We start from the raw sequence: 22,857 nt of genomic DNA, 5'->3' as shown, positions 1-22,857 counted from the left end.
ACTTTACCACTTGTAGCTTGGAGAATTTTCCTTTAAGTTAAAATCATGTCCTTAAACAAGACAGGAAAAGCAAAGACTTAACAAACAAATGTGGCAAAATTCAGTGGGAAGATAAACACGGACTTTTAAATATTAAGATACTATGAAACACTAGACAAGTTTTAAAAACAGGGAAGAATAAGAGACAAATTGCAGAGAATTTTAGTAAGACATTTTTTAAAATACACATTTCAATACAAGCATAATACATTGAGGACAAGAGAACCAGGGGGACTTAAACTACAGACCTTACTTTAGAGGGGAGAAAAGAAATAGAATTACTTTGCCTCTGTCTTTACAGAGAAAGAGGGTGGAGATATGCCCAAGTTGGCGGTCAATTTTCCAGGAACGACTGAGAAGCTACAGGTAATTCACAGATAACAGAATTATAAAAAGTTAGATGCAATTACTGTAGGAAAAGCAGGGTGGTCCAGACAAACATGCACCCCCAGGTCGTAGAGGAAGTAAAAGCTGGCAAGCCTTTGTATTTTTTTCTCCCCACCCCAAGAACAAAACACAGGAAACTGCAAATGGTTGAAAAAGTAGAAAAAAAACTTGAAAAGTTTTCTTGAAAGAAAAGGATCACGGGGCAAAGCAGGAAGCAAAAAAGGCTATAAACTTCAAACATCACTGCTGGGGAAAGTCTTGGAGGAGGTCAGCTTAAGGGAATGACCGGTCAGCACCTGGATAAGCACATGTTGAGTAAGGAGGGCCACTAAGAATCAGGCAGGGGACTTCATGCTCAACTAACCTTTTGGAGCTCTTTGAAGAATTATGCTATGACGGACAAGGGAAACTCAGCGGATTTTAAAATAGCATTAAGAAAAGGTTTCGCATAAACGGTCACAGGAGAGAATCATGGCAAGAAGGATTAAAAAAAAAAGAAAGGAAAAACTAGTTCAAGCACAAAAGCAGAGTAGCCAAACCTTTGCTGTTTCCGAACCTGAAATAAAACTGTTAAAGTGGAGTATTCTCAATAAATACCAAAAGCTCCTCCAGTGCCTTAAGGCAAAATATCTGCTATCTAGGGAGTCTCAAGCAACACATTCCCTGAGCTATTTAACCTTGAAGCCATCTTGTCTAAGGGACTGCTGACCTGTTTGTTACACATCTTTTTACACAAATGTACAGTGTAGTGCACAAGCTCCTGGTGTTAAAAAGTACAAAGGATATTTTAGATTGGCAGAACAATTAATTAACATGTTAGATGCATGCAGCTGTCTAAAGGGTTCCCAAGTATTATTCACTAGATATTCCTTACGGATAAGCACGTGGCAAGCATCACATGCCTTCCTGGCCCTTTCCTTGTGCTTTATTCCTTATACATCCCTTGTCTTCATATACATTTATTTATTTTTAAAAACCCCACCACCAATTCTTCCACTTTGACATTTATCACTGTATAAACTCCTCTCTCTTTACTAAACATGTCAGCAATGAAAGCTGTGCACCTAAGGTGAGGTTTTGTTTATCTGCTCTTGGGAGGCCACATTGTGCAGGACACTTCCTGGAGGCCTCACAAACCAATGGTACAGCAAAATATTGCTTATCAGTATTTGCAGATCATTTTGTTCTGTGTTCTGAACATACTAGAGGATGAAGCACCTAAAACATCCAACACTGGTCTTCTGGTGGGAAATAAGCGCAATAATCAGTGGCTTCCTTCTTTCCACCTGCTCCCTTTGAACATGAAATATTGGTTTCCCTTGAGAAAACACCACATAACATTACAATGTATTGTCATGTGGCACATCTGGAAAGACAAGATGGCAATCTCTGTGCTAGATCAGACTTTTAAGACTATGCATTTTCAGGTTTGGGAGTTTTGGTATTCATATCTGAAATCAGAGGACTGCAAGGACATGCTCTCCCAGCTCATTCTGAAACGCTAAGATGGAAGCATCAGTATACATTTTTTCCTGTTTGACTCAGATTTCAGAGGTTAGAGGAAGAGATTTAAGCACTTCAAGGTTTCAAATTTCAGTTTTGGCAAGAATAGTCTTGGTATTGGGGCCCTTACACTTTCTAGTGTATGACCTTTCACGATTCATCAAGGAAGCTCTTCAGCTGTGACTTTTTGTTCAGCCAATCTCTAGACTGTTAATCTCTGGACATGACTAAATAGCACAGGTGCACAGCACTGGAAACTGGTGAGAGCAGCATTCCCTGATGGAATGGCAACTCCCAGGGTCAGGGGTAGCTGCCTAAGTTTGCCTTCATGGCATTGTCAGCCTTCTTTGCAGGAGGAGCTGACACAGCCCAGCAGATGTTGAGACTTGTGAGCACATGCACAAGGTCCAGTCACTGCACAAAGGATGAATTTGTGGTACAGAGTCCTCCTCTTTTCCTAGAGAGAGTCTTGTGTGCACTGCTCAGGCAGGCTATTTCCCATTAAGAGACACCAGGGGAAGGACTGAAGAAAAACTTTAATAAAAAGCTTCTGACTTACAACAGTGAACCAATGTATTTAGTTAAGAGCACTAGTATGGTTTTTGGTCCTGGATGACTTTTCAAATGTACCACCTATTCTCCTCTTCCAGTTTTCTCAAAGCTATTCTCAGGATTCTGGGACAGCTTTACTACAACATTAAGGAAAAAATCCAAAGCTCTAAGAAACAAACAAGGAATTATTAAAACATAGATATACCAGTTCCTGCTAACTATCCAACGTCTGTAGCAGGTTTTCATTATTAATGTGGTATTTGCCCAAAGAGCTTGAAGATTTTTGATCTGTACTTGTCCAGCTTGCAGAACAATTTTGTTTACAGGAGTTTAAACACTCTTATCAACTTTAGAAGCACAGCTTGGAGCCCCTCACTCCAGTCCCAGACTCAGCTATCTGCTGTCCAAGCACAATTCTTATCCTTAAGTGCAGGCTTTTATGCTAGGTTACTCAATAATAGCAGCACACACCTGACTAAGGGTCTCCAGCAAGGACTGGTTCTACTGCTTTTGTTGTTCTGTGAAAATGTTAATTGTTTTTATAGGATATTTTTACATCTCTGCAGTGCTTTTCCATCATATTACAGATTTCAGGACTTCAGTGCTCAGTAAAACGAAACTCTCTTCACCTCAAACTTTTTTCAGCCTCAGGACAATATGATAACTCCTGTGTTTTTTTCCTTCTGGATGCATGCCAACACTGTAAGAAACAGAATTCCCTACTCAGCTGCAGGAAATGACTAAAAAATCATTTTTTGAGTGCTTCCCTTCATTCCCAATAACCAGAAAGCCAAAGTGTCATCTTTGCAGTCTTTTGCAGGGGGGAGAAAAAGGAAAGGGAAAAAAAAGGGTTTGAACTGTTTGGTGTGAAGAGCTATAAACAGAGACAATTTTAAACACTAATTATTGAGTGGCAACACAAGTCCGATTTCCTGTTCACCACCTGGTATCACTGCTAGTAAAAGATCAGCTGGACCAGTTGCACACTGAGTCAGGGAAGCATTGTCTGGTTATGAGCAGAAATTTCATTTCAGGTACAGTAGTAAGAAATTTGAAAAAAGCCTACTGGAATAAATCCCCAATATTTGGGAGTGGCACAGAATAGAAGATGAAAAGATACTGAATGTAAAGTGTGTTGTAACTGTGACATAAATCTTTTGAACAAGGCACCATACAATATCAAGTGAAGCCTAAAGTAGGACAAAAACTGATTTGATTATCCTACTATTTTGAGATTCAATAGCTAAGAACTGTGTTTTAAGAGAAAACCAAATCTGAATGGTTTCTGGACTGATCAAGAACAAAGGGAAACTGTGGAGGACCACAAAAACAAAAAGGGTCCCCCAAAATTCTGAATTCTTGTTCACATTTATGAATAACAGCTGCTACAGTAGAAGATGTGTTTTTCCAAGGAAACTCTTGGGCTGATATCCTTGAGTCAAGTCACTACTAGCCACTGAGTCAACTGACAATACAGGGCCAATAAAGTAAAACAAGTTTCATTTCACTTCTTTTGCTTCACTGTCCTGCAGCTCAGGAAGTTATGTTCTCATTTGCTGTAACTAATGGTGCTAATTATTATGACCAAAGAACTGTGACAGCTTTGTGGGATGAGTTTAAAAAAATAAAAGTTCTGTTGCAAGTTGAACAAGTTAAATAAAGGACTGAGAAATTTTTCTTCTGAAAAGCAAGAAGTTTTTCAATACAAAATCCCAAAGTTTTAGAAATTAAATGTCACATGACTGAAGCATTATGTGAAAACAGATTTCCAACTTTGCTTTGAGGGAGGAACCACAGAGAACACAAGTTAAAGCCAAAATTAATAAAGGATTTTCTTTCTTTTGGCACACTGCCTGTTGCTAAACCATGAACATTTACTATCTTGCTCCTTTGTATATTTTTATTGTTGTTGTTGTGGTTTAGAGGCAGGTGGGGGAAGCCCACAAGGACAAAAGCCAGCAACACTCCTTTTGAATACAGGCTGAAATACATCTTTGAAGGGTTTTTAGAATTACATTTCTTTGATATTCTTAACAACATAACTATGACTTAAAACAGTAATGTTTGAGGACAAAGATTAGGTGGCTCCTTATACACATGAAACTATGAAACAGGATAACAAAAATAGAGATCTCATTCTTCTGTACAGAGGCCACAGAGGACTGGTTGGTGATACCAGGAGTAACAGAACTACCTTTTTTTTGTTTTACTTTTTCTTAATACCCAAATCACATCTGTTTACTAAGACCTACTAATGCTAATTATGAATACTGACTACTTCAAGACTATTAAGAGGTAACTTGAATAGCTGACACTGCAAGAGAAAAATACCTACATTTACTCTTGATAAACGAAAAGTAAAATCAGCACCATTGAAAAAATCACACATTTAACACTTTTTTACACCTCAAAAAAATTAAAGGTTTTGATAAATAAACATTTCTACTTACACTAGGGACAGCTGAACTTTTCTTACGTTCAGGAATATCAGCCTTATTGGGATTGCTGGCATTCCCAAGCATTGGGCTAGCTGGTGCAATTCCTCTTCCTGCAACAGCACTACTGCTGGATTTTCTTGACTGAATTCCTTCCTCTTTGAGGTCACTGTCTGTGGTACTAGTCTGGCTTCTTTTAGGATATGCCACTACTGAGGGGATGGATGGTCCAGCTTCAAAAACAAAAGAAACAGGAAAAGGATTTTTCTTCTCAGAAGTTCGGTGACTATTTTTTATCACACATGAGAACCAACACAGTTAACACTGGGAACCAGAGTTGCAAAAAGATAATGAAATGATTGAAATAGATGTTAATTTTGGGAAACAGTAGAATATTGTGAAAAACAAAAACCTTGTAAGGTGAAGGTACACTTGATTTCCATGAAAGTTCCAAGAATTTCATTAAGGTTTCTCATTTGGCTTGCTAGAAAAATACTTTAGAGACATCTTAAAGACTTAACAAGCAACTGACTCATTCAAACCAGAGCATCCCTCATTAGCACAGAGCTGCCATGTGCAGCTCAAGCCAATTTCCTGAGACAGGCAGGTGGTGACACAGCCTGGGGACACAGCAGCACTGGTGGCTGCTGCTCTGTGCTTCTGCACAAGTGGCAGTGGCTCAGCCTCCCCAAATGTGCCACGAACACACAACTGCTCCCACACCTGAGAATGAGGAAGCCCCTTCAACAGTGCCAAGCTCCCTCCTGCTTTAACAGCCTCCTGGACACTGGGTAAAGTCTGTGGGGTGTGTCAGGATTGTGTTCTCTGACATCTCACACCTCGGATGTTACCTCTGTAACATCAAGTTACATCAACTTCTTAGTTAAATGTTTTAGTAAGAATTAATCAAAAAGTGTATGTATGTATATACACAGACATAAAGAATACATATAAATGCAGAAACATATAAATATATAATATGTGGCTAAAATATGTTTTACAGGTATCGAAAACCCCAGTAACTGGCATCCCAGAAGACTCCCCAAACAAAGCAACCTCTGAATGCAGAGAATGCCTAAACTGGGATTCCTTTCATGAGTTAAGTGTCTGAGCAGGAGGATGTTTAAGACATTTAGAAAATCCTAATCTACTACATTGCACTCTCATTAAGCAGAAAAGTTGTAAGTTTGTCAGAGTCATTGTTCTTCAGAAATTGAATTCCTGGGGGACAACCAAGTGACACTAGCCTCAGGAAACAGGAAACCAGAAATATTGGCAAACTGACATTTCTTCAAGTTTTAGACACAAGCTGACCTACTAGTGTCAAAAGAAAACAAAAGCTGAACAGACATACAAGAGCATGGGGGAGGAGTGCTGTGCTTTTCATGAAAAAGGGGGTTGCAACATTCTCTTCAATTTGTGTAACAAGATTTTGCCAGCACAGTCAGGAATTTATGAGACAACACAAGGCAGAACAAGAGAATTAAGTTGGTGTATTCAGTGCTCCTCTAAAAGCTCTTTTGAAGGTTTTATAACAAAACCAATTTAAAAAAATAAATTATTCACTAAAATATTTAAGCACCATGCTGTGAACTATGCTGTTGTCATCCTCCTTACAGTTGGGGGATGGTGACAAATTCAGAAACTGAGCAGAAGTGGAAGCCACTGTACTCTGCAAGGCTGAAAATGAGAAAAGCTCACCGTGATCACTGTACCGCCGCTGCTTCTGGCTGGAAGATACGCTTCTCTGAACTTTGTGATGAGGAGATTGTCCAGTGCTATTATTAAGATCACTACTTGGCCTAACTTTGGCAAGTGAAAGATTGCTGCTGGAGCTTGAATCACTTGCATCCAACTACAATACAAATGAGAGTGTGAAAATGAGAAGTTCGGACAAAACAAATTAAAACATCCCCACCACATTCTGGGAGCAGGAACAGGGGGGTGAAAGGTGGCTCTGCTAGATGGGAAATTACTGATGGCATGGGCAGCTGCTTAGAGGTCCCACCTTCTTTAAGGTTGTTGTACAACTGTCTTAGGTAAAACTCAGTGGAATTTGCAGCTCCTCAAAGGATAATCAGTAAAGAAAATCCATTTGTCCTTTCAGAACTCTCCCCTCAGTTCTCCAAGATTTTAACAGGAAGAGAGGATACACTTCGTAGAGGCCATCACACCAACTCCTCCAGCAGAGGAACCAAGAGCAGCTTGCTGATGCTCAGCCCTCTCAGCACGGTATGGAAAGGTAATGTACTATGCAAGAACTCTTTCAGGTTGGTCAGTCCTGCTCCTTGGTTCTCTTAAAATAGTTACAGCTGGCACTTTCACACCTGAGCTCCTAGACTAGCCAGGACAGTGACTGCTGAGCAAACAGGGCAGTTCTGGAGAGCCTAAAGGCAAGAGTTCACTGGCTCAAAATCAGGTGAGACCAAATCTGCTTAATTTGGACTGCTGATGAGTAGAACAATATGACTTTAAGTGCAAAGGATTTTTGTGCAGGAATGCAGTGCCTACAGTAACTGACTTAATTTTTGCTTCTAACTCTGCTAAGAACACTTTCTGATTTGCTTCTTCACAGTTTTAAGAATGGTTCTTACCTCTGATGACTTCCTTCCTAGCAGTAAGTATGTAGCTGTGATTTCATCATACTTCATTTTACTAAGGGATTCTTGAATCTCTTCTTGAGAATATCCCATTCCTACCATAATATCTAAAACCAAGCAGACATTCTGTAAGTAACTGAAACTCTGATGTTCAGGATCGCTGAGTGTTCAAAAAAAAGGATGGAACATTTAAAAAATTAAAACAGAATTATTAATTTTAAGAACATAAACCTGATCAAGTACCAGTTTTAAAAGATTAGTTACTTTTTCCAAATATCAAACAAATACAGAGTGGTGGTGGAGAAAAAAAAAACCAACCCTCCCACATCCCATGCAAACAGTACTGTGGTTCTGGAAAGTAACCAATTACCTATTCTTTTCTGGTCCGAGATGTCTAGTTCTGGTTCAACAAAAGGTTTAAGTTCATCCTCCTCATGCCCTGCATTGATCCACCTGTCCTTCATAATTTGCTATGAAAAAAAAAAAAGTTTTGTTAGTACAGTACACTTAGCAGCAAAGAAAAAAAGCTGTGAGAAGAACAACAACTTTATGCAACAAACACTAAGGTCTTTCCTAGTTTTTATTTTCCAGAACATTTCCAGCAACTATTGCTTTGCTCCAGTGAGAAGAATCATCAAGCCAAGCTTCTCCCCACAGTCAGCTGTATTCCAGCTCACAGCTGAGAGCTAAAAGCCTGCAATGCAGACCAGGAGTAATGTGACAACTTTGATATGGCTTGGAATTCCAAGCTCCACCAATAGAATTCCATGGAAGCCCTGTTTTGGTCTTTACTCCTCCATGAGGGTACAAAAGGCAACTACAGGAGCCAATACCTCCAGCTCACAACTGAACATGTGGAAAACAATGTGATGGATCATCCATTAATGCAGGAATCCACAAGCTAACCATCAAGAAAACTTACATGACATAGAAAGTGTTGTGACACACTGAGTTTGAAAGTAACTGGAGACAGGTGTATCACAACCCCAGTAAACAATATCTGTGAAGAGTCATCTGCTTTCACCAACAATCCCACTTCCACCCCAAATATGCATAGGAACAGCATGGAAATAATAAATTACAACTCAAAAATGCACTTTGCAAAATTTGATGCACCTCATTTGTGCAGTTACCTCTAGAGTGCCTCTTTTTGTTGGGTTTAGCACCAGGAAACGTTTGAGGAGGTTTTCACAGTCTGTGGACATGTAGAAAGGAATCCTGTATTTTCCCCTTAGCACTCTTTCTCTAAGTTCCTTGGCAACAGAACAAGAACAGACAGTAAGTTGTAAGCAGCAAGTCACTTAAAATATTAGATAAAATATTAGATAAACATGGCCAACATAGGCCACAAAAACCTACCTTTAAGTTCTGTCCATCGAAGGGAAGAGATCCACTCACGAGAGTATAAAGAATAACACCTAAACTCCAAACATCTACTTCAGGTCCATCATATTTCTTCCCTTGAAAGAGCTCTGGAGCAGCATATGGTGGGCTGCCACAAAAGGTGTCCAGTTTATTTCCAACTGTAAACTCATTGCTAAAACCAAAGTCAGCTATTTTAATGTTCATATCTGCATCTAGCAATAGATTTTCAGCCTGGAAGAGAAAGAATGGTTTGTAGATGAATAAAATACTTGATTTAAAATGCTGTTGGTTGCTTTTACTCATTCTTAAAAGACAAGAAGCTGAAATACCCATTAACATTCCCTTCCCTGCAAGGTTTTTAGGTGTGCTTTAGCCAATCATTAGCATGTCCTGCTTTAAAAATCTCTGTACAATGGCTTCAGACTACGGGAGCTGTTTCACTGCCTGAAAACTTGTTACCATGTTTTTCTCCACAGAAATGTATCTTACATTTTGATCTATTCAGATGAAAATAAGATATAGTCTCACTATCCATGCTTATTAGCATGGTATTCTTGCAATAGTTTGGTAAACATTATCTTTAAAGTGCTTTCAATTGTTTTTTTTTTTTTAATGGTGGTATTGTTTTTTGTCTTTTTTAAGTTAAAAAGCTATGACAAGTTGAACAAATTACGTAGCAGTACTATTAATATAAAAAGCACAGTTTAAAGAAGAGATATGCTGTTTCATGCCAAGCTACAAAGAAGCCACACTTCAGTTTCATTATCACTACTGCTAATTCATTCTGCTCAACATCAATTATTGTCATATCTCTATCAAACTACCACTTAAAAAAAAATATTTCTCATCTAACACTGACCTGCATCACATCTGAATGCGACCACCTGGGGAGAGGTTATCTTTCAGCAGCCATTAAATGTTTGCATTTAAAAGCTTTATAAATCCTCTTCCTTTTATTTAAACTGGTTCTAAGCTGCAAATATTTCTCAAGACTCACTATAACATATGTAAATAAATAAATAAATAAATCAGAAAGCTCAGTATAAACTGTATTTTATCAACAATAAAGGTCACACCCACAAGTACAGAAGCTGACACACATACACTGCACACACTTTTTCCTACTCACCTTGAGATCTCTATGAACAATATGCTTTTGATGGCAATACTGCACTGCAGATACTATCTGGATAGAAAACAAGCCAAATTATGTAAGTGACATCTCAAAGAAACAGGAGCTTTAATCAAAGATTTCAACATTTATTACTGAAGTTGACATGAAGTTATCCAGTCAGAGCTACATATCCAACTCCTACAGTGACCAGTATATTTGGGAAAAAGCTGCTGAATAACTTCAATGTTATTTGATCTATTTGCTTTCTCCTATACTTGAACCAGGATTTTGTTTTTCCTGTGGGGCTAATTATAGACCAGTAGAAGCAATGACTTTCAGAAAGGTTACTGAAGTATTTCCATTCCAATACTGTATACAGCTATAAAAGCTTTCCCCTTAGACTGAGGTTTTCCAGGCCCTCTCTAAAGGTGATTTTTCATGCCATGCCAGAGAGAAAAGGGTAAGAAATGGGCTTTGATTACTTGAGAAACTACTGGGAAACAGCCTGTTTGTCAAAATTTATGCAATGAGAAGCAATTAGGCATCTGACAGAGATCTGCTGTCTAAGTGCATATGGTTAAGTGTATTTTGTATACCATAGCAAGCTCAATGGAAAACTCTCTTGTGTCTCTCAAGTGTAATGGAAAAATTTCTTCCATGATAATTTCCAAATATCATAAAGATTTTCCTGCTTTATATAGCAAATCATATAAGCTATTTACACAGTGCAATGTACATTGCTTTTCAGAGTCACAAGCATTGCTGCAGAACTTCACATGTATGGAAAAGGAAAAGCTGGATAAAGTATTATTCTTACACGACCACAAATGCAGTCAAATGCATTTTGTCATGCATGCATGGTCAGAATTGAGGCAGATGTTATGATCTGTTAAAATAAGTGGAAGTGCACATAAAAATAGTAATTACATTTAAATAAATGTATTTTCAATCTTCTTTCAAGAGTAAGAAGACTTCCCCAGCAGAAAGATGAGGTACCATTACTGTTACAAGAAAATAACTCCTGATCTGATCAGCAGTTTAGTTAAGGATCCCCTGTACTGGTGAAGGAGTAAAGGTTCTCTCCTTCAGCATTTAGAGCACATGAAAGGTGTTGATAGGTTTTTGGTAGGTCAAATAACTGATGCACCAGTAAGTTTTGTATTTGAAACTTAAGCACCAAAGCGATCTTTGTGCCCTGTAATACCGAATCATGCCCATGCAAAATGTCACCTTAGAAACCAAGCAGACAGTGGAAAGCTGAAGTACTATTTCCATTTCCTACACCTTCATTCTGGTTTGCCTTTTTCCTTTATATGCTGGTTCCCTCTTTCAGACTCCAAGTTCAGCTTTTTCCAGTTACTGAAACTGCCAAAGTGCTCCCATGCCAACACTTGTCCCCTCCTTTTGGTTTCCCTTCCTTTTCCCTCTGCTACCATTACCTCAGCCCCAGTCACAAGCACACTCTGCAGGGGCTTCCAGTGCTGACAGCATGACAAACACCTCAGGCTTTATTCAGGATTGCAGAGACACAGCACTACCACCACTCACTCACTCCTGAACTGCTTTATTGTGTCTGCCTAAGAGCAGAAGGCTGAGCAGATGATCAATCAGTAGCTTCCTTTGGAGATGCTTTTGAACTCCTCTGCACTGCAACAGGATGGCACAGACACTGCAGAAGTGAGTCCAATCCATGTGAAGTGAAATAATCAAATGTGTAGGACATTAATAATTGAAGAACAGAACTGAATGAAAAATAGCACAAAGCATGGCTGCTCCAGACTGAAACCTTTGTCTTCCAGCTTCCATCACTGTTTCCATTGACAGCTCCCTCATTTCCTAACCTTCTTGTCTGAGGAATTTTCTGACACTTGGCAGGTGAAGAGAAGCATCTGAGCTTTTTGCTAGAAGTAACAATTGGAACACTGAAAAACTTTTCTAAAGAGTGATTTCAAAAATCTGTATAAATACAGGTTTTGAAGAAGTTCTCTCTAGGCAGAAGAACCATTCTCTAAAAGGATTAAATGACAAAAGGATGAATGACCTCTCAAGGCCCCTTCCATACTGCTAAGAGCATTTTGTGGCTTTACTGGAACACACCAATAAGATATATTTTGTGGATTTTATAATTTTCCAAGATCTGTACTAACATCTAACAGCATAAAGAATTCTAAACTGCTTCAGCAGGGAAACAGTGAGAACACTGAAAAAGGCCAGATCTTATTGCTTGCAGAAAAGAGCAGGAATTAATACACACAAATTTAACAAGACTTGCTGCTCTGCATCAGTTTTTTTTGTGGAAAAAGGATGAAACTGAACCAGAACTGCCTGGAAGTCTGTAATGGGGAAGAAGAATTAAGGTGACACTAAGAATGCAAAACATTCTGAATTTGAATTTCTCACACATGGCTACACAAAAGAAGTTTGAAATGCAGAACTGTGTAGCATAGTTGTATTCTTAGACTTTGTACCTTCTCCTGTATTCCTTGTCAAGTTCAACTGAAACAATATGATTGCTGTCTCTTATATTCTCTTTTCCTGCTAAAAAGCTTACATATGTTTAACAAAATGGACTAAAAACCATTTTTGTAAATCTTCAACAAGCAAAGAAGGGAGAATGACCAAATCCTGCTCTTTGCCTGCTAGAGAGGAAGCGTCTCCTCAGACAAAACACAAGTGTTTGATCCAGAACTCACATCTACTGGAAGAAGAAACATGATCTGAAAACAAGATATAATACAACCTATTGTAAGAACGAATCTCAATACCATGGCACAACTGTTTCTTCAGTTTAGAAGGAACCACTGTCTGCTAAAACAGTTAACAAATTAAAAAAAAAAAAAGAAGACTATTATGACATAAGTCTCTATCTAACAGAGAACAGCTGCACTGCATCAGATAAAAGGTCTGCAGAGCGCATTCTTCCTCCAACAATGACCAAAAGTGATACAGAGCTATTCCAGGACTACAGTAAGGTGAAATGAATAGTTTCATGACCTGTGATCCCAGCAAGATCTAATTTCCTTGTTTCCTTTGACACTGTCCCTCAGGCTGAGCTTTAGCATCTAATAAAATGCCAAGCTCTGATCAAAGTTACCTGACTTTCATCCAGCATGAATGCTTTTCTCTCTAGCTTAGCCCAATCAGCTTGTGCTACAGTTTCTCTCTTCTGCTTATTTCCAGGCTTCTCTCTTTTTCCCCAGGAACTGAAGCTTTTGAAGCTTTCAAGAACCTCCCTTCTTTGAGATCAAGGTCCTCTAAAACTGGTTGAGCTCAGCAGCCAGGAAATCAGCTGTTGGGGGAGGACAGAGCACAGCTGTCTGCACCAGGAGACTTGCATGAAAAAACTGAAAAGTGTATTCCAGTGCATACAAGTGAGGCCATCTATATATCTTTATAAACAGCATTTATTCTACTGAAATAAAAAAAAAAAACAAACCCCCAAAAAAAAACCCCAAAAAAACCAACTGAAAAATCATCAGGCTGAGAGTACATAAACCCAATTCTTGATAGGTCAAACACTCAGCTCAGCAGGTAACTCCCTTTTAAATTGTTTTCCTCCACATTTCTTTTTAAAAATGAAGATAAATATACCCTGTACTACCCACATTATCCCATAAAATTAGGCACTAAGTGTACCTGTAAAACATGTTTGACCTGTTTCTGTATGTTTTTACTTAAAGGGGAATAGAATTGTTAGAAAAAAATAGGTATTTATTGAAGAAGCATGTAATTTTAATGTAATTACTGCAAGATCTTTTTTCCACAAAGCTCCTGATGAAAGAAATTGAGGACTGAGAGCAGAGTCCATCAGCAGAAGTTTCCAATATTCACATCTGAGAGAGAACAGTCAATCCTCTCAAGTTGCTCTGAAGCTCTTCAAGTGACATTACAAAGGCAACAGGCAGAGATTTGGAAGAGATGGCTGGAGTGGGAATGGTTGTTTCACATCCCTACTGCCAACACAGCACAGAAGCACAAACCAGAAACCTTCAATCACAAAGGAAAAATCTCTACCTACCAAATTATGAAAGTGAAGACAGGAACTTTAAAAAGACACATAAGACTTTGTTGAAGAGTGAGAAAAGTTTTCCTTACTGTCAAGCTGTATAACTCCAGTAATCACAAATGCCTTCTGGGGAGATGAAGTCTATAGCTGTTTTTGGGTTGTTTTGCTTGTTTGGTGGTGGTGGTTTTGGTGTGGGTTTTTTCCCCCGCAAAAGATTAAAAAGGGTAAATACAAGATTTAATAAGATGAGAGAAAACAAAGCAAAATCATTAATTTGGTTCCTGGAAGGCTCATATCTTACATCAAATTTCTATTATGTATGGCTATACTTAAGTGAAACCATCAGAGCTTCCCCTTCCAACAGGGCAACATCACTGCCATGATCCAGCAGCTCCAAATCCCTACATACCATTCAAAAAACCACTCTTGTCCCTACTCATTATTTTCAAGTGCCATTAAGCTGGAGCATAATCTTGACATCTATTATTTGTCACAACATTACTGAGGCTATCCAAGTGACCAAAGGGAATAGAAATTTACAAATTTCAGCACAAGAGCAGAAAACAAGTATATAAGACTGGTCAGATCTGAAACTCCAGATGCTACAAGAGCAGACATTTGGGTTTAAATTAGTTATGCAAAAATATCTGGTTTTGTTCAGTACTGCTTGACTGTAGAATGGAAATGCTTTTTGCAGATCAATGAAATTCCAGGAGCTTGGCAGGGCTAGCTTATCCATCATAAAGCTAAACTAACAAGTCTAGACATTACTTTTCTGTGACTTTTTAGAACAACTATTAAACAGTATCTTTTCATGTAAGCAGATGAATGTGAATGGATCCCTACTACATGCACTGTCTGCAGTTTGGAACTGGCCTGTTAGTAGCCTGCTACATTTGAACAACTTCCAAAATGTCACAGACCTGCTGAGCTAAGGACATATGAAATCAGCCCAGAGGAAATGCATTTTGGAATGGAATACACTTCCAAACCAAGCAGTCTCTGTGTTCTGGCACTCCTGGACACCCTGGCACTCAGCACTAAGGAAACAGCACCACTGAACAGACTCTGACTCCTTCAAAGTACTGCTGTGACATAAGTTTTTTCTAACTCAGAGCTACAAGCCCACAGCATGCTGAACACTGCTGTAAGTCAAATGCAAAGGACAGCTGTTTTACTCATTTCACCATCAAAAACAGGGGTGAGGGGAAAGCTGACATATAGGAATGTTATACATACCTGTCTAAATTTAGCTCTAGCCTCCTTTTCCTTCATTCTTCCATGTGCAACCAGATAGTCAAACACCTCCCCTACAATTCAATAACAAGATACATTAATGCCAATTTCAGAATGTAGAGATTCTTCTCCAGCAGTTGCCCACAGCAGCTTCACTAGAATTACTGTACTTCAAGTTTATGATTACAGGACAGCTCAAGAGAACAAGGCACAACTGCTGTGCAATTTACTACACCATCCTCTCTTCTACAAGAAAATAATGAGTGACTGGATATACACAAAGGAAACCATTTCCTTCCAATTACTTAGGATAGAGACTGAGCAGCATACTTCTGTTTTGTAAACAAAGATAACATCTACCCCTTCACAGACTTTCTCACATGAGTTTCTTTTGCTTCAGAAAAAAAATAGTTTCTTATGTGAGAACAAGTGATGATATTCGTAAATGTCATCATTTGTATCATTGATGATATTTGTAAATGCCGTCAACCAACACTAGAATTTTAATTTGTGCATGTGTATAAAATGGTTCTAAACAAAATCCAAAACCTTAGCTTTAACCTAGGCTTGGAAGAGGTACCCACAAGGAGGGTTAAGAATGAGCACAGCAGGACACACTGATAAATCCCTCACACAACCATCACACCTGTAAAACACACAGAACAAGGCCACTGTTGTATGGCTGTGGATGACCAAAGATTACTGAAGATCTACTGTCTTTCAGTTTTTCCCCTCTTTAATCAATGCAGTCATTTTAGAGCACATCAATACAGATTACAATGTTTGAGCTTTAGGTGCAGGCCACTGGCCCATGAAACACTGACATGTTTGTGAAAACATGGGAGATTTTCTTTACTAAAAACCAACAGTCATGTACGTAAGAACTACAAACAGAATAATAACACAGCTTTAAAAAGTCCTCACTAGTATGCAAAAACCATAAAAACTTTAGAAGTGGTTCAAATATTTAAACATTCCCTACTGAGCAAGGAAACACGGTTTTGTAGACAGCCACCTCACAAGGGAAGAGCTGAGTAATATCATGTTTATTTTTTAAAAGACACAACTCCACCAGATTGCAATTAAAAAAAGGAGTCACACTGCAGGAAAAGCAACCACTGAGCCATCTGAGGGAATGTCAGGACTTCCCATAAAATAGTCTTCCCTCTGCAGTGTATTCTGCAACACCAAACTCAGGTAACTCTCCCAGCTGTATTTCACAGCTGTTTCTTAAAAAACCTTGAAGCAGCAAACCTGAACACTTCTTCATAATTCAGGGAAAAAGACACCACGGAAAGAATTATCCCTAATTTATGTGAAGTGCTGCAGCTGTAGCAATAATGTCTTTCATCCTGCAGCCAGAGTTCATGTGCAACATGATGACCTCTACCTCGATAAAGAGGAAATAGGGAAGCTGATGCCTGCCACTGTGACTGCCAGCCATTCGTGTCTTGCACAGCATGGCACATCAAAGGTACTGCTCTTGGCCTTTTAGACCAGTACAGTGCTTACCTCTCACTTATCACCTCAGGAAAGGTCCTCACTCCTTTAGAGAACCACTGGCCTTTCTACCTCCTAGAAGCCAATCACTAGATGGCAATAAGACTTCATTTTTAAGCCTAGTACTATCAAACAACACAGAGATGTCTCCTCAAACACTGTACTGGTCAATATTTTAATGGGATAATGCCCACTCTGTTCCTGTTTAAGCAAACCTTGGCTGAGCATTTAGGAAGCTGCCGGAAGAAAAGACAGGTGGGTAGAGAATCTTGCTTTATTTGTAGCAATTGATTAAACTTCATGTAATCTAATGTAAGAGTCTGAATTCAACACTGATTTTCTCTGAAAAAAGTCTATCTCCTTCCTGCCCCTAAAGAAAAGCCTCAACTGTTTGAGATTCCCAGATGCTGGTGCTCAAGGGTCACACTGACAAGCTGAGTGATATTAAGTTTTAGCCAGCAAGGAGTAACTTAAGCCTGAATACCTTAATTCTGGCTCTGGTGAAAATACCTGACACTGCACAATGTGCATTTTTCCATCCCCTCTAGAATCAGGAAGAGCATTTAAGCTCCTTCTAAAATGGCATAAGGCTAAGCCTAACAATTCATGACAGTAGAAGGCCTGTGATTAAGATATGTAAGATGTCATCAACATCTAAAAACAGAAGTTGCAGTGCTCATGCTTTTGAAAGCAACAATTAAAGAAACACAGAAATGTTTCATTTGAACATGATTTTACCAAATATCTTATACAAAACAGGACACCAGAGGTAGGGAACTGAATACAGTAAATTGAGAACATTAGTATTTGTTATGGGCAGGTACAATCAGTGGCTGAGAAAAGATTCCCAGTTAATTTGAGTTGGGAAAAAAAAGCAAATGTTACTAAGTTGTAGTAAGTTTAGAAGCTGGTTTTACAAGCTACATTTATTATTTATGTTGACCAAACAAGTCCCGGTGAATATTAAAGATTTTTGCTTAATATTTTACACTACCTTGACATAAGTATTTGCCGAAAAAGAAAGCAAAACTTTCAAGAAAACAAGTGCTTTCTCTCACTTGGCAATTTGCTTAGAGTGTCACTGCAGCAAAGAGGTACTTACCCCCACTTGCATATTCCATTATTAAATAGAGAGTTTTTTCAGTTTCAATGACTTCAAATAGCTTCACTAGAAAAGAAAGACATTTAGTCATCAGTTAACTAGCTGCAGAAGCATTATGTTAACACCCCACAGAATTCTGTGAGAGAAAAATGCCCAAACTGTTTGCCTGCCACTTGATAATATCAGACTGTTTACTCTAAAGAAGCTTTCTGTCTAATGCTCCTAAGTAGAAAATACTATAACACATTTGGTCAACTCATACAGAACAACATATTCTCAAGAACCAATACTTTGCTTCTTTTACATGGGAACATAACTGAACTAAGCAGAACATGCACAGATTTGAGCATCAGCAATAGCCACACATGTGCACTGAACTGACACATGTGGTGACAAATCAGTTACCAGCCTGCTGACAGCCCCATAGGAGTACCACATCATTTAAATATACAAACTTGAAAAAAATTCTTGACCACTTCTTGGTTTTGGTGTATATGCTAGCTTTTAATGAGAACCTGAATTTAGTCAAAAATCAATACTATACTCAAAAGGAGCAAATTTATCAGTTAGCTATGCAAATAACAGTTCTGTGCAATGGGATCACAATGTTTATTTTATTTTTTTAAACACACAGTTCTGAAATACCAGTTATTACTGCTATCTTAGAGTAAATTCACACTCCAGTGCAAAATAATCTTTTAAACTCATGCTACAGCAATCTTAACAGTGAAAAAGCTAAAACTTCTCCAGAGATAGAAATTATGTGAAAGAAATAAGATACCTATATTTGGATGATTTAAGATCTTCATTATTCTTACTTCTCTAAAGAGCTGAAATAAACATAAAAAGTGAAATAAGTTGATGAAATCACTTACAAACAGCCATTCTCTTTAAAGACTGAAGACTTTGATACAGTCATTTAAACGGAAAGGGCAAACATTATTAAACATTATCAATGAAGTTCATTAAATAGGCAATTTTTGAAGGGAAGAGTTAAATGCCTGCTTAACACCCCTCCCAAACAAATCAACCCTCAAAAACCTGCAAACACCCAGGAAGAACTCTAAACAGCTCAGGAAAGAAGTGACCTTAGCCCTGTGGTTTGCAGACTTGTGGGGTCAGAAGAGCACTGTGAGCCCACACAGCTTCCTGCTGGCCAGTACATCTCACACATCTTTCACTCCTTCACAAAAAGTACAGCTCCAGATTTTTGTGACTCCCCACCAGAACACCTTTAGAAGACCACTGCAGTATGTCACTGGTATGAATTCAGCATTCTTCAGTACTTTGTTAAAGCTCAAGAATTACTACAACAGCAGCTCACAGGTGAAACAACAGCTGTTTATATTGTGCAAAAACCATGTTATCCAACTATACCAAGGAGCAAGTTCTGCAGAGAGAAGGGAAGACAAGGGCACCCCTGAGCCCTTCAGAAGCATTGCTGCAAAGCAACTGAGGCACAGCAGTCCTGCTCTGCCAGCACAGCTCCCCTGACTCACTCCCAGACACAGCCTGGACAGCGCAGCACACTGAATGTACTGGCCAAAATTAACAGGGCAGAACACAAATGGTGCTTTCCTGACCCCATCTACTGCTTCCTTTCCTGCAAGTACTGCTGTTAACCCTGACTGACACACAAGGTACAGGAACGATTTAACAGAAATACCTCACAAAACACACAACTTCCCCATATAAAAGCACTGCATCTCTACTCACCCCAGCAGGATGGTGGTGAGGGACAACTGCCCATTTCAAGCTGCAGGATGACATTATATCCCCTGCCCTAAATCCAGAGATAGTGCACTGGCTGTAAGGATATTGTAATTTTTCATGTCCTGTCTGTCCCTGCCCTCCCACTGCCAATACTTGTGTGAAGAGGGCTTTGCTTGAGTAACTATTTCTGAAGATTTCAACTTTGCCTGTCACACAGAGCAAACTCCGTCCTTCTGCAACTTAATGAAAATATGGAGTGACATTTAACAAATTAGAAATGAAAGCAAAGTCATGACTGAACAGTTGTTCATTGTTTTCACCTCTCAAAACTCTTCTGCAAAAGACTATTGTAAGATACACATAAATTCATAACCACAATACTAAAAATGCCACAGGTGGTGTTTCTGCACTATAAAACACTGCTTTGAACAAAGCTGGTAAATAGCAGATTAATTAAAAGCAGTTCCAAGAAAAAATATTATTACAAAAAAACTTGAAGCACAAATACTCTTGTATTCAGAAAACCACAGAATTATCTTTTTATGCACTACATGTCAGCCAGGTGTGTAGCTGTTCTCCCTCTGCACCTCACCCATGCCAGCCCAAGACTGCAGAGGGCTGATGTTCTTCAGCGTCAATTATTTTCTAACAGGATGCTTCAAAAAGTGGGAGTAATCAAGAGGTTTTATTAGAAACCTAACACAAATTTCTACAGGAATATCAGTAACCTAGCATCATACTGAACTTCATGTAAAGAGACCAAAGCAGAATAGAAGTTCACAGCTCCAAGTGAATGCAAACATAGGAAAAAACCCAAGAGTTTTGTAGATATAGGATAGGGATAACAGTATAGTTAATTACAGTAAGGAAAAAAAAGTGTTGCTGAAGGATTTGGCTCAGGTCAGATTTCAGATAAAGTGAAGAAATTTAGTATGTCTACACATATTAGTAACAACTCAAAAACTTGTAGGTGTATTTACTCAGTAATAGCAAAAGAAAAGGTGAAACTTTGTAATTAGAAAAAAAAAAGGTGAAACATTAGAAATAAACAGAAAACAACCAAAGAGTAAACAAAACATAATCCTTGTGCCTTTGTGCTTTTTAATAAAAGAAAATGCAAGGGGTGGGTTTTAAATAAATCAATAGGACAAAGTCACAATTTGGAGACTGGCTGTTCTAACAATTCTCTGCTTTCTGATATTTCAGAATCACAGAATTTCTGAAATGCCAACATCTGGGGAGCAATCCTGACTGCACTGCCCAGGAGACCTTCTCCCTGCTACAGCACCAGCTGGGATTGGCACACCACCTGAACAGAGAAAAACCAAACAGTTTTCCAAATGCTTTTAATTATCTTGTTACCCAGGTCTGTGCCTGACACTTTGCTAGATGACAAGCTGCTTAAATGAAATCACGACTGATTGATCAAGTAAATTATTGGCCATGCAAAATAGTTTCAAAACCTCTGTGCACACGTTTTCTTTATCCTCTAGAGAGATAAAATTGCCTTCTTTTCTTTTTTAAACTATGTTATTTCTGGAGCTTTTTCATATGTAATCAGACAGGGTAGACTACATCATCTCTCTCTTGATCACCAGGAATTTAAAAGCAGTTGAATCTATAGTTATTTTTTTCTTGCTTTTCATTCATTTCAGCTAAATGGGTGTATAATATATTCTGAATACTCCATTAATACTTTTAATCACAGCTTATATAACTGAAAGGCTCTTATCAGTTGTTACAATTTCAAAGAGAGTTGGCTTAATTCACTCTCAATTGGTATCTGATACCTTCCACCCCCAATACCCAGATAAAGCCTCCTGGGTCACACCCTCACCAAAACACTGGTCCACAAAATGACTACTCTGCTTTGCTTTACTAACCCAAATGAAGCATGTCAAAAAGCAGCTTCTACTTCATGAGCCATTTGTTCAAGTGGGTGACTAGGAACAAGCTCTTTTAAAAAACACACTATTTCTGCCTCAGAGAAAATTAAAAATAAAAATACTTGAGAATAGGATACAACCACCACCAAATGTAATTTTAGTTAGATAAATGCACTTTAGACTGTGCATCCTTAGTCAGTTTATCTGTTATATGTCACATTTTGACACAGATGGGGATATCTGGGGAAATAGATATATTTATCTATAAATTCCTGACATCGTAATATGTATTATAGTCTATTTCTGACAGAGGAATAAAATGTACAACATCATACAAATTTCCCAAAGTATGCTGGATAAAGGTTTTACAGATTTCATTATGTGCATCAGCTTCTAGGAAATGACAGAGTAACTATCATCACACAATAAAATTCATTGCAAACAGCCAGGTATGATAAAACCTCACACCTCTGAGGTTCCCTGCCCACAGGAACACAGAACAAGGTGTAATATCAGAAAACGTAACACGAAGGTTCTCAATACAGAAACTTATTTTCTAAGTATTAGGAAATTACTTGTCATAATGAAACTATAAAGGCACACAAACAACTGAAAACAGTTCTCATCAGTTTAATTTCTAATACTGAGATCCAAAACTACTCCCAGCTTGTTGAACAGCTCATTTTCCGTCAACAGGAGCTCTACAAACGTTTCCAGGCAAAGACAAACATCCTTAGTCTGCCAAACAAATGGCTTTCAGCTTTGTTGTGGTCTGGTCCTTTGAGTGCAAGCCATGTCAGATACAGGAAAAGAATGCCATTTAATTAATGCTGTGAGCCAAAAAACTGAATAAAAACCCCCAACGAACCAGCAATGGAAGCTGGTTCTTTTAGGCTAACTCTCTGTGAACACAGCAAAAGACAGACTAGAAGTGCTCCCACAGTAGCTATCACAAGACTGTAACAAATTATTTAGTTAAAAAATACTGAAAAAGTTTGCTGAAAAGTGAGTCAGTGCCAGCTGCAGAGCACCAACCTCTCCTGGTCACCTTGTCCCTCAAAGGAGGAGGCTTTTCACAGGATGCTGTCCCAAGCCAGCTCAAGCCTGACCTGTGTATTAGGCTTCTCTTGGTAAGTGCTCACTGAAATATGCCCTACATCTAATGAAGAACCTCAAGCAAAAAGCCTTTACACAATACAAGTTTGCCTCAAACTAAGCACAACTTGGAAACAGAAAGCGATACTCATTACAAAGAGAAGAGACTGAGCATTTAAAATTCTTATTCTTTTCTTGAAGTTCTTAAAACACTGATTGACCCATGCTCAGAAAGGACATGAACCATGTTAAAATTGATGTTTAAGAACACTTAAATTCTTTAACAATAAGTATTGCCCAAGTAAGTGGCAAAACATCTGCACA

General features: G+C 38.5%; 1 protein-coding gene across 16 annotated transcripts in view; it reads right to left on the bottom strand.

The window, feature by feature from the left end:
• MARK3 (microtubule affinity regulating kinase 3) overlaps positions 1 to 22,857 on the bottom strand; it is a 65,522-nt gene that overhangs the window by 20,792 nt on the left and 21,873 nt on the right. For all 16 annotated transcript variants that reach the window (XM_030950264.1, XM_030950261.1, XM_030950262.1 and 13 more), the window contains 10 exons: positions 18,621 to 18,669; positions 17,840 to 17,905; positions 15,241 to 15,311; positions 10,011 to 10,067; positions 8,876 to 9,112; positions 8,650 to 8,769; positions 7,887 to 7,986; positions 7,511 to 7,623; positions 6,618 to 6,771; positions 4,932 to 5,149 (listed from right to left, as the gene is read on the bottom strand). In XM_030950264.1, the coding sequence (XP_030806124.1) occupies positions 4,932 to 5,149; positions 6,618 to 6,771; positions 7,511 to 7,623; positions 7,887 to 7,986; positions 8,650 to 8,769; positions 8,876 to 9,112; positions 10,011 to 10,067; positions 15,241 to 15,311; positions 17,840 to 17,905; positions 18,621 to 18,669 (1,185 nt within the window). The remainder of the gene's footprint in view (positions 1 to 4,931; positions 5,150 to 6,617; positions 6,772 to 7,510; positions 7,624 to 7,886; positions 7,987 to 8,649; positions 8,770 to 8,875; positions 9,113 to 10,010; positions 10,068 to 15,240; positions 15,312 to 17,839; positions 17,906 to 18,620; positions 18,670 to 22,857) is intronic.

Source organism: Camarhynchus parvulus, chromosome 5 (genome assembly GCF_901933205.1).
Source record: "Camarhynchus parvulus chromosome 5, STF_HiC, whole genome shotgun sequence".
NCBI lineage: Eukaryota > Metazoa > Chordata > Aves > Passeriformes > Thraupidae > Camarhynchus > Camarhynchus parvulus.
Note: the sequence above shows the minus strand (reverse complement) of the source record. Positions and strands in the feature narration are given on the sequence as shown.